Genomic DNA, 12,206 nt, shown 5'->3' on the forward strand with positions numbered 1-12,206 from the left:
AATGATCCTGCTGTGAACTGCTTCCACTATCTAGAAAAGAAAGTAGTTCTTCCCTTACATTACAACTTCATGATCCTTGATTTCCTACCTTTCAGGCCTGATCCTGCAGTCCCTACTCAGCAAAACTTCCAATGCACGCTGTCAGATTAGTTTTGTACTTTTTATTAAAGCTACACAAAGCCCATTGGCTCTCTCCAAACACCTGAATAATAAATGACTAGAATCTAATTTCTAAAAATTTAGAAATTCTAAAAATATTTGTAACAGAAAACAATGTAATTACATACAGACCTAAGTGTACTAGGGCCAAACCCAGGAACAGATCTAGACAGAAGCCAGGACAGCAAGGCTGGCCTCTGTGGAGTTAGGCACTTTCCTGATTAGCCAGTCACTTTTAGGATCACAGTTTTGGACATAGACATCTCCAGTCTCTTTAAATACTGTTTTGAGCACCTGCATCCTGGTTTTGGATCTGGCCTTTTTTTATACTCGAGTACATGATGTATCACATTAACATTATGCAAAGACAATAAGAGAAGTGACCCTAAAGTAGAACAAAATGATAATACAACATGATATCATAGCCAAGTCTAGAAGAAGGTATTGTTCTTTTCTGTGCTTGGGTTAGGCACATTTGTTTTAACAGCTTTTAACACTGTATCCCATTTACTATTCTTGTGCTCTAACTGCCTTTTCCTGAACTTGTGCTGAAATAAATCATTGCTGTCTTCATCCTCAGCCTCTGATACTATCTCCATTTTTTGGATAATCAGTTTAATGAGGTCATGTTGCTTTTCCAACAATGTCGATATATCTTTGAGCCTAAAAAGCAAACAAACAAACAAATACACATCGGACCTTGTAATTTGATTTCAAAGGACATTTAAGTCATTAAAATTACAGATGCAAAAATTGACAGTACTTCACCCTTCTGACAGTACTTAACTAAACCCTTCTGCTAACAAAGACTATTATTTACAATACATTTAATTCTTTAGGCTGAAGTTCTTCTCCATGTTAGAGGAAATAGGATAAAAGAACAAATCTGTGGTTCTTGTGCAAAGTAACTTAATATATAATTAAGCAACTTCACTCTTAAAATAAAGTTGTTGACTGCTCTATCAAAAGTTTATCCTATTAACCTATTTCCATAAGAAAAAGGCCAGCAACCAAAAACATTTAGTGAAATTCACAATCACTTTTACAGCATATGAGAAATACTGATGAGGCACTCACTGATCTTTTTCAAAGTGCTATCCAAAGTGCAATTGATGCAATCAAGTAGTTAAACTAAGTTAGCATCACACATACAGAACACAGTATCTGTTATCTTTAAGGAAACAGGGAAATAAATGGAAATTGTGACTATAAACTGTCTTTACAGAACTACCAAAGAGGCATTTGAAAATCTACTTTTCTGAATGTCTACACTCACAAAATTACAACAAGAAAAGATGTGACTGAAAAGGTGCTTTTGCAGAACAGTTGAGGGGCTTTAGATGTAGTTAGGTTTTTTGTTGTTTTGTTGGTTTTTTTAACAAGAAATGGTAATACATCTTGAAATATGTGAGAATCACAAGTAATAAAATGCAAAGCAAAAGAAAACCCTGCCCCATACCAAAATCCAAAAATACATACACCCAGCACTGACACTAGCTCCAGTAGTAACTGAACTCAGTTTTGAACTCTGGTAAAAATACACTGGCAACATAGTAAGAGTTTTCAGCCAATATTTTCAGAGAAATAAATATGACTTTCCATAATGATAAGGTCACAAGTTATTCTATTGCAAATAATTTTATAAAATTATAGTTTTCTTCCTTCTCTGTAGGAAAAAAAATCCCAACCAAGGAAGAGTCTGTTTTATGCTGTTTTATATTATAATGATGTAGTATGCAGTTTAAGAAAGACTTGCTAAAGTCCACGATTTGCCTATATCTGTAGGGTGTAGTCTCACATGCTTCAACTCTTGCTGAGTCTTTCATGCAAAAAAAAAAATGCAATCTGAATCTGTGCAGGTGGACAAAAATTTGGTAGATTAAAAAAAAAAGGGAAAGGAAAAAAAATTGAGAAACAATGTGTTTTTCTCGTTGTACATTCAGAGTAAGCTTTTCTGAAACCATTCTTATGGATATGTTGGTATGACAAGTAAATCAAGAAAGTACAAAGAATTCCTCCCAAGGCTGTGGGAAACATGCTTTGTTTAAGAGAGAATCAACACCAATCAAACTTTGGGGAAACAATCTGAATCTGATTTACCCAGTGGAAAGTCAGTAACAGATTGTATATACTTGCAAACCAACTGGAATTACATCACTTGAGAGTTCTGAATAACCCTTGCAAACCTCCATTTGCAACTCTCTAAAATGAAAATCCATTTTCTCCATTACTTCAGATTACTTTAATGCACAACAAGCTGTGCTGGTTTGGGCTGGGGACACAGAATTTTAAGCATTTTACTTTTTAGATACAGTATGGAGCTTTAAAATACCTTTAAAAATAGGAGTATATTTGTAATATTTGTTCTACTTATTTTTAAAACTGTAAAATATCACAAAAATACCTGTATTTCTGCTTCAGAACTTCCAATTCTAGTGTAGTATCAGGGCTCTGTGCATATGTGGTAGAGTCCTCACACCCAAAGCAATACTGGAACACGCTCTAAACAAAACATGGAACCAAACTTAAATAGATCCTATAGTCTGACAACAGAATAAATATGTGAACAGATTAAATATGTGAACATTGTTCACACAGTGTAAACATTGAAAAGATTTTCTGTTATGATGTTATTTGCTTATATATGTTTGTTTTATAAGAAAATTCAGTCTATCAACAACAGCTCAAATAAAAGAAGAAAAGCCAAAAGGGAGTAATTCTACTTTTTATCTGAACATCTTTTGTAGCTTGACTTACTTAATAAAGTTACCGTGCACTGAGTACTCAAACACTAATTTTATCTGAATACAGCTGCACTCAAACAGATTTATCATTTTCACTGACCTTAGTCAAGGTCTAACCACAATTCCCTTGATGTCAGTTAATAACACAATGTCCTTAGCAATGTGTGCACACCTCCCTTTTTGGTAAGAATCCTTCTATCTAATATTCACCACCTTACCATAAATCCACAGTATCTTGGCCTGTTGGGATATACAGTGATTGATTCCTGGTCCACCCGACTTAAGAACCAAAATGGCAGCTTCTTCTCTAAGTTGGTATGAAGATTAACCTAAATGTGGTTTTGCATTTAGAATGAGATATGTTATCTTACGATAAATACACATTATACGCGAAAATAACAATCATGTCATTTTATTCCATTCACTAGTACTACCCCACACTGCAAACAGCAGTATAATAACTGAATAGTCCAGCCCAGACACTAAAAGTACATTGTCATGACCAGTATTGAGTATCTTGACAGAATTAATTTCTCCACATAGATGTGCACTCTAATGAGAATTTAGTCCAGCAGAATGAATTTGGTATCCTTTTGATTTTTGTGTACCTTCTTTCCACTGCACAGACTCTCTACTAGAAGAAAACTGCAATTTCAGGCTTTGCAGTGACTGATTCTGAGATTCTGGTTTTGGAAAAACTCAAAATTTCTTGAACTGATGGTTGAAAAATTTCTTAAAAATGCATTTACTTGTACATTTCCTTGGCAATGACTCGTATGAGTGAAAATGAGATTCAGAATGTTCAAACTTGCCAAATCTGCTTTACGGATAACCAACGATAGTTGGGAATATGATGATAAACCAACTAATTATCTAAAAGGTGTTCTAGCAATGATATGTACTTCCAACATTTGATGATTTTATGGTCTTACTCACCTGCATTGCAATCCTTTTGAGTGCAGCATATTTTTGTACTTCAGCAATATCACCAACAGCCAAACCAATCTAGGAAAAAGAGACATCATTCATTATCTACTTTTTCATAGTCTGTGATTTCAATTGTATTTCTCTTTCGCACTTAAAGAAGAAAATATTCTAGAATTAAATTACTTTTTCACTTGAATTTCGAAATGTTTTTTGCATATTTGTAATATGTATCAATAAATGTAGAGAGTGTTTTCACTGACAAAACTCTGTTGGTAAGGCACTGAAGTGCTAGTTTTGCCAAAATAACAACCCATCTTTTACATTCTTCATTACTGCTGGAATGTTAAGAAACCAGTTGATCTCTTGATTAAGTAGAATCATGGCTGCAATAAACAAGTTTAAAAAACACGAGGTTTTTGACTTTTATTGCCCAGCTCAAGTGAAAATGTGATTTCCTAAACAAAAGTTATATTCAGTGTATCATGGCTGAAGATATATTACGTATTTTCCCCCCTTTCCACCATTATTGTGTTTTCTGATTCTTAACTTTCAGGTTAGGTTTGTGAGTTAGTTCTTTCACTACTTCTGATTGCTGTTTTGTGCACAGTGAATATGTGAATTTGGGCTTTTTGGGCTTTATTTTTTTAATTTACATTATTGTTAGTGTTAGGTTATGACACAACAAGGGATTGAACAAAAATCATTGTTCCTCAATTTTCCTTATCAAGACCTCAGAATAATACATTGCAGCTCCAATTCAAATTCCATCAAAGTTATTACCTAAACATATAAAAATACTCCTGTAGAAGTGAGGTGTAGGAAAATACTGAGAGAAGTACACTGGATGGAAAACAAGTGCAGAGAACAAGGACATTTTAATATGTTACTGAAAATATTTGTTAAATAATGAATGGCTGTCACTTACTGAAGTAATTGGATACTAGAATTACTAGTACTCTAGAATTCTCTACACATACTCGTGTTTAACCAATTTTGTATATTAATAAATAGCTTATACTTACTAGCAAGTTCATAAGAAGGATTGGAATAAGCAAGGTAAATATAATGAGAACTGTGTAACTCAGGAATGGGTATGGCAATTCACTGCTTAGTAAAGGATCCAGGAATGCATCATGGTAATTAATGTCTCCCAGCATCATTGCAAATGTCTTCATTACAGAAAGCAGAGGTGTGCTGTATGTTTGCTGCAAAAAGAAACATCAAAATAAAGATAAAACCCAACTGATGGAATTTGTAAATAAAGTCTTGAGATGCTTTAGTCAAAGATAATATTTATAATGATAAAAACTTAACTAGAGTATTGAACTAACCTGTGAACCCAAAAGGACAAAGAAACTCAGCCCAAAGGCCAGTATCAGGAAAAAGAAAACCACAGCAATCCGAATCAAAGTCCTCAAAATTTCCCAGAACATCACAACATAGATTCCATAGTTCTCAAATCTAGGCAATAAGTAAACAAAAAAGATAGAGAATCAGTCATACAATAAGACTTCTAAGACAATTCACTCCAACTATTAATCTAGCACAGCCAAGTCTACCCCTAAAGCATTAAATACTGAAGTTTGAGTCCCTTTCAGTTATTTCTGTAAGGCAGTATGTAACACTGATTTTCATCTGTGGAAAGGGACACTGCCTCTCTGAGAGATTCTGTGATGGTAACAAAACCTGCTCTACTTTCACATCCAAAAGAGTGCAAGTGATCCTACACACAGCAACTCCATACTGCATAGTCTTATATTTTAATGCACAGGAACAGTTTTCAACACAGTATTTTTCATGGATAACATTTATTCCCTCCATAGGCATAGGCAGTACAGTATTGTACCACTGCTACATTCAGAATAAAAGACAATAGCAAACTATCCAAATTTTTTCTGCTTCTCAAAGCAAAGCAGCAACCAAAATAAAGGACAACGGGCACCATAATCCATGTAGCAGCTACATGCCTGATTTAAAAGACTTCACTTTTTACAAGATGTGAAAGAAATGATATAATGTAGTTTTAGTGTAATACAAAGAATAGAAAACAAACAAACAAACAAAAAGAAACACACTGTTCAGGAAGATAAGGAGAATAGCATAATTTTAAGACACCTGTGTTTCCAACAACAATCTGTTGTTGGCAAGCCTCTCCTATTCTTGGTTAAATATGAAACTAAAATAAAATGAAAACTAAATATGAAAACAGGAATTACCATAAAGCACATTAATTTTTCTTTCAAACCTGAACTTGTGAATTTATGTCCCCTCTCATATCCAGGGACCAAGAGATTTTTTAAGCTCTCAGGAGCAACTGTGAAAATCCCTGTGGGTATCTTTCACTCTGAAACATTATGTGCAAGACTGAAAAGGTCAAGCTGGAAATAAAGCAAACCCAATCTTCCCTTACATATTAGGCATTTACTAGGCAAAATTCAGCTGAAGTCAATGGACTCACATATTGCTTTGAGAAAAGAGCCTGAATGAGTTAGAAAAATCATGTGTAGAGTTCTACTGCAACACACTTGAAATAACAGTCAGGCCAGGAAGGCATTTCATCCATCAGCAGAAGAAAGGTTGTGCAATCACCTGTTTACTTTGGAGCAGACAGGACACACCCATTCATTGGTCACCTGAGGCCAGACATGGGGGTGGGGGGTTAAGGAAAAGGTTTGCAGTAGAGGCAAGACCATAAAGGTCCTCTCTTTTGACATTAACTCTGCTTACAAACCGTGTCCTTAAACATCCCTACTACAGTAAAACAGCCCTGAAATTAATCAGCAAATGTTGCGTTTGTCTGTCTGCAAGAATTCGTGGCGGTGATTAGTGCATTTATACAACAAGAATTGGAAGAACATTTATGCAGTTACCACATTCAGTCCTGCTCAGACACAAATGTGTTTAATTTGTCTCAAGCACTACACCCACAATATTTTTTTCCTCCAGCCAGCTCTCCTGCGGTTCATAACTCTTGGAAACTATTGTGCCAGTGACATGATTTAAGATAACTAAGGGCAATAAACAGACATGATGTCAACTCAAGAAATTTACAATTCCATCAATTGCAATTCTTTTACAGGACACTACAGCATAAAGTCAGACATGCCATTTAATATGGGAAATGATAAAGGAATTTACCTTCTCCCAGGTATTACTCATAAAACCTGACTTCCTTATGCCGTTCATAATTCATATCCTTCTGGGTTTTTTTAAAGTTAAAGTCTATATAGTGTAGTGAAAGATGATTTAAAAAAGATAAAATTCAGCATGGCTGTGCTTAATTAATATTAAAATAAATATTGTTATTTCTATAGTTGCTATAACATATGTTGTGATGACCTACATGAAAAACACTGAAAATTACAGCTCATCAGAGATAAAAAATTCCTATGGTCCTAATCTGGAAACTTGTATAGTTTGAAAAAAAATAAAAATAAAAAATGGGACTCTCAAACTTGATCTTTCACAATTTAGAGTATGTAAAATATCTGAAAATATTAAAATATTTTATTGTAAAGCCTGTAAAATTTTTTTACCGTTGAAGATAAAGCAAGAAGTTCATCCAAGACAAGTACACAGCAATTGCTCCACATTCCCACTGCAAATGAGCTGGTGTATTAATAAATAAAGAAGATACAAAAATTATGCTTGTAGTATAAATGGTCCAGTCCAGTAGATTGGAGTAATCCAACAAATATTTCAATTTCTAGGATTTAAGAGAGAAAGGTTAATATTTACCAGTCATCCATCATTAAAACACTGAGTTCAATACACTATTTAAATTCACCATTCAAAATCAGTTTTAATCATTATATATATAAATTAAAAAGTATAAATTGACATTTGACTTCTAATCAGGAAAAAAACAGATAATTTCAATATCATACAAACTGCCATGCACATAAATTGTCTGATTAATGTTATTTCTCTCTGTACTAACCTGCTGAATCAGCTGAAATATTTCTTTGCAGATGCCCAGTAAACTCATAATTAAAACTAAACACATACACACTCTTGTGAAGTATGAGTCCTGCAACAAAATCAGAGCACAAAAGAAATTAGAAATTATTAAAGGAATGTTAATTTGATCTCTACCTATTATATATACATTATATTGCCTGTTAGCTTGTATCATATACTTATTACTATCTATATTCTGTTTAATTAATATTTATTGTGAAGTCCATGTTCTGGGTTGAGCTGTATATGTGATCTCATGATTTTTTCATAGATCAGGATATCTTCATGAACCTTTGATATCCCTTGAGTTCATTTTTCTACTAGCATATATTTTCTGAGTTCCTGTTTCAGTTTCATTCTTTTTCTCTCGTGTGAATCTTTTTTCTTCAATATTAAATAAATATTATTCACTTCAGGGAAAAAACTGAAGTAACCATGTACTAAATATAAATTTCTCAGAAAAAAATAAGAAATGGGAACTGAAAATTATCTAAACTGAAAATTATCTATCAGCAGAGGTTGCTGCTGAATGTTTAGAAATATATACTTCAATTTTATTCCATAGAGTTGCTAGATCATAAATTAATCTAGACATTATTTAAGTAATCATACCTTTTTGGTGTAAAAATCTTAAACAGATTGTAACTATTAATAAAAAGTACCTCATATTCTAATGGTCTTGCTTCATAGAGCTCTGTTCCATTCAAAGGTCTTCCTGGTTGTATGTGAGTGACCAGAAGAGTCAGTGGGATGAGACCAAGAGAATATATGCCTAAATTCATTAAATGTGCTCGAAACCCATAGGCCATCCTTGAAAGTGAAAATGTTAAAGTTACAACACTTTTCAAATTTAGAAGAGCATGCATTCAAATTTAACATTCAATAATGTCTTCAAGACAAGGGAATAAGCATTTCTTAAAATGTCCCTTTGTGATGAATGTGTTCATCACTTATGTGGACAAAAGTGTATTTGCCACTCTGAAAAACCATTCCTTTCACTTTTACTTGGCAACCTAATTATATATTTTATAACAAAGAGGAAACAAAGATAATAGCTGCCTTTGTTGTAAATATCAAAAAATCTTTACTAAATACTAAGTTGTATTTTATGGAAAAGACATTTCTCAGTCAGCTCCATAAACATGCACATTTTAATAAACAACTTTCAGGCAAAATAGTCTTTATCTTGACATGCAGTATTATATTTTATATCCACTGAAATAGACCAACCATTTCATAAGCAAATATTCTTTACACACAGGATGACTGAGTAGCTCCATGCGATTGTGGCGCACCATGGCCTGCAAAATACAAATACAGGAGGGTCAAACTTAATTCATCCAGGCAAGCAAAGTGTTTAAAAAAACTGGCTAGGCCACCTTTTTAACCTGATTATTAGCCTAATGAAAAGTAAAATATGTGTAAGATATTGCAAAGTTCTTTTGATTAAGCACCTGGCCCAAACCCATCACTGTCTTGCCCCCTCTGCCTGCTAAGGCCTTCAGTTTCTCTGCTGAAACTCTGTTAGTCTATTTCAAGCTTCAAAAATTATACAGACTATTTTCAACCACACCTGTGAGACCAAGTTTTACATTCAATCAGAAAAATATTTATTTATTTATTTATTTATTATTAGACAGTATAACAATGAATTGCCAACAGGAATCCCAAAAAGCAAACATATTAAGCCAGAAAGTTTGTTATATAGACATTTTCTGACAAAGAATGAGAGAACAGATTTCAATGCTACAAAACTAGCAAATTTGTTTCATATTATAAATATTTTGCAATTACCATATGAAACAAATCAGCTTGTCAGGTTTTTTAGTGCCTTACATTCCAGTGCATGGTCACCGGAATGACTGGAGTGTGGTTTTCTTTGATGTACTACCTGCACGTACAGCACAATATCTTGAGCATTCATAGTTTTATCTAAATCTAAAAGAAATTTTATTTATTACTTAGAACTTTGGCCCATACTTAATTTCAATATCCTTTCAAAATACAAAGTTATGGGCTTTGGAGAAGAAATATTATGATGAAAAATTTCATTTTATCTAAACCAAGACAGCAGGCGATGATGTCAGAGTAAAACTTACATTTAAAGTGGTAAGTGGTTCATAGAAAATATCTTCACCATCCTTTACTTTCTTGTTAAGTGTCAAGGGACACTGAAGATATCTGAAGTTGTATTCAATCTATATAATGCACCAGAAGTTAAATACAATACAAATTATTATCTCAGTCTTAGATGATGTTCTTAATACGAAAAAGTCTATCTTTTAGAGAGCATATTGTGTCAAGGTAGTCAGAATCAAGATGTATATTCACTGTTAGCTGAACACATGTCATCAAGATACACATCTGTGACTGCCAGGTGTTTAAATGAACAGCCATTTTGAATTTTAAAAAAAAGTGTACATTTCTTGCTAAAATGTTACAATTAAGAAAGGTCATTTTCATAACTGTGATTTTTTAATGCCAACTTTAAAGAAAAGCTTGTCTTTAAAAGTTATATGGCTTTGATAATACAATATAAAGAAAATGCACAGTAGCAAAATATTTGCAAGTTTTCTGTTAATGATGTGGATACCATCCAATATAATCACTGATAAGGTGGTTTTCAATATGGTTTCAAAGGTAACATAACTGGAGAACATTCATGTCTCCCTAGCATTAAAAGCAATCTACTGCTTGAGATTTTCAACAAGAATTTACAAAACAAAGAAACATGTTGAACTCAAAAGTATTGATGACATTTGCACTACATATTATAAGCACACTTTCAATATTCATAAATAGATATTACATGTCTTCTCTCACTGCTATTTTGAAATACCCATAACCTCTGATACCCAGCTTGATTGCAAAAATTGCCACAGCAAAGATACAGTTTATGGATTGTAGAACTTTAATGTCACACTTATCAAAATATGTAAGCATGAAGATTACAGAAACTGAACTTCAAACTATTGACAGTCCAAAGGATAAAATCTGTCTCCTGTGTTCTGTGCAAAGATCTGAGATTCATCTACAACAGTACCTTATATATATGAGCTTGACATGTACATTAAAATACATGTTTTGTACTTTCCCAGACTTTTTCATCTACTTACATAGAAGTCTCGACTTGTCTTTTCCTCTGAAGACTCAATTATGCAGTTGTCCAACACCAGCTTTGCAGATGAACAGAAAAGTGAATTAAGGTGATATAGACAATGTTCAACAGAAAGAATATGTTTAGACCAGAAGAAAATGACTGTCAAATACAATGATCAGCTAACAGAAGTGATGACCGTCAGTTTTTATGATGTAGGTTTTGAAGACATAAAATTCTAGAGTTTTCCTGTAGGAGTTAAATGTAAATGCAGTTTACAAGGCTACAAGCCAGTTTACCAGTATGAAGTGTGAATAGTTTATGAATACCTATGTAGTAATTACCTATCCTCTGAACAGAGAGAGACACAGTTCTCCCAAGATTTTAGAAGCTGTGGGAAACTTAGAGGAAAGAATTCAAACAACTATTATCTCTCTTTCTGTAACCATTGTTTATAGATTTAGTTCTCCGGAGTGTGCTACTTATAGCTCACCAACAGTGTGAGAGAAGATTCCCAAAAGCCAGTCAGGTCTTAGGTCCACCATTGTTTCTATGAGAACTACAGATTTTTAATAATGAAGTGCCTTTTCATGCCTTCTGATGACAGAGTCTCTATAACACCTTTGCCTGTCCCCAGTACCCCCTCAGTGATATATGTGCGTACCACTTGCTATTTTATTTAAAAATCATTTCTGCTGTGTCATTTAGCAGTTAGCTAAGAGAGTGAAAATATCTCAGATGATTTTGAACCCAATTCACTTATGACTCTCATTCCATCTATACATAATTTTTATGTTACTTTTATAACTCCATTGATCTCAGGAAGCTAGGAACTTTTCTAATACAGAACTTAAACTGGACAAACTGAGACTATCACTACAATACTATTAAATAATTTGGTGAACTTCTTTCTATTTTATAATAACACGTATTAGAGAGCACAGCAAACAGAAGAATGAATGCAGAACAACAAAGGTTATTTTGTGAAGTTGTTTCTTTAACATGTGCAGAAAACTTACTTTAAATGAATCAGGAAGATACTCAACCATTTCCAGCAAAGGACACTTATTGGCACTGGAAGAGTGAGAGAAAGTCACAACAGCTTCTTCCCATCTGCAAAAAATTATTTCAGATAATAGAAAATTAAGTAATTAAAGCTGCTCTAAATTAACTACTTTTAGATTATTTGAGTTTCATTTAAGATATTAAAAAGTGTAATATATAATGTGCTAATTTTATGCACTATTAAATGGAAACTAAGCTGTTTGGGGAGCAGCTGAGTAATATTCTGGACACTTTTGTAAGAATGATTCATCTTA

General features: G+C 33.4%; 1 protein-coding gene across 1 annotated transcript in view; it reads right to left on the bottom strand.

Moving 5' to 3' along the window:
* Nucleotides 1-590: 590 nt before the first annotated feature.
* The window catches only part of TRPA1 (transient receptor potential cation channel subfamily A member 1), a 30,492-nt gene continuing 18,876 nt past the window's right edge, over nucleotides 591-12,206 (bottom strand). The window contains exons 15-27 of the mRNA XM_058034059.1: nucleotides 11,907-12,000; nucleotides 10,907-10,966; nucleotides 9,890-9,988; nucleotides 9,021-9,091; nucleotides 8,453-8,600; nucleotides 7,771-7,860; nucleotides 7,367-7,536; nucleotides 5,162-5,291; nucleotides 4,853-5,035; nucleotides 3,840-3,908; nucleotides 3,122-3,232; nucleotides 2,564-2,661; nucleotides 591-822 (exon numbers count right to left, since the gene is read on the bottom strand). Of these exons, the coding sequence (XP_057890042.1) occupies nucleotides 591-822; nucleotides 2,564-2,661; nucleotides 3,122-3,232; nucleotides 3,840-3,908; nucleotides 4,853-5,035; nucleotides 5,162-5,291; nucleotides 7,367-7,536; nucleotides 7,771-7,860; nucleotides 8,453-8,600; nucleotides 9,021-9,091; nucleotides 9,890-9,988; nucleotides 10,907-10,966; nucleotides 11,907-12,000 (1,555 nt within the window). The remainder of the gene's footprint in view (nucleotides 823-2,563; nucleotides 2,662-3,121; nucleotides 3,233-3,839; nucleotides 3,909-4,852; nucleotides 5,036-5,161; nucleotides 5,292-7,366; nucleotides 7,537-7,770; nucleotides 7,861-8,452; nucleotides 8,601-9,020; nucleotides 9,092-9,889; nucleotides 9,989-10,906; nucleotides 10,967-11,906; nucleotides 12,001-12,206) is intronic.

The sequence above is a fragment of the Melospiza georgiana genome, chromosome 1, assembly GCF_028018845.1.
Source record: "Melospiza georgiana isolate bMelGeo1 chromosome 1, bMelGeo1.pri, whole genome shotgun sequence".
NCBI classification, from domain to species: Eukaryota; Metazoa; Chordata; class Aves; order Passeriformes; family Passerellidae; genus Melospiza; species Melospiza georgiana.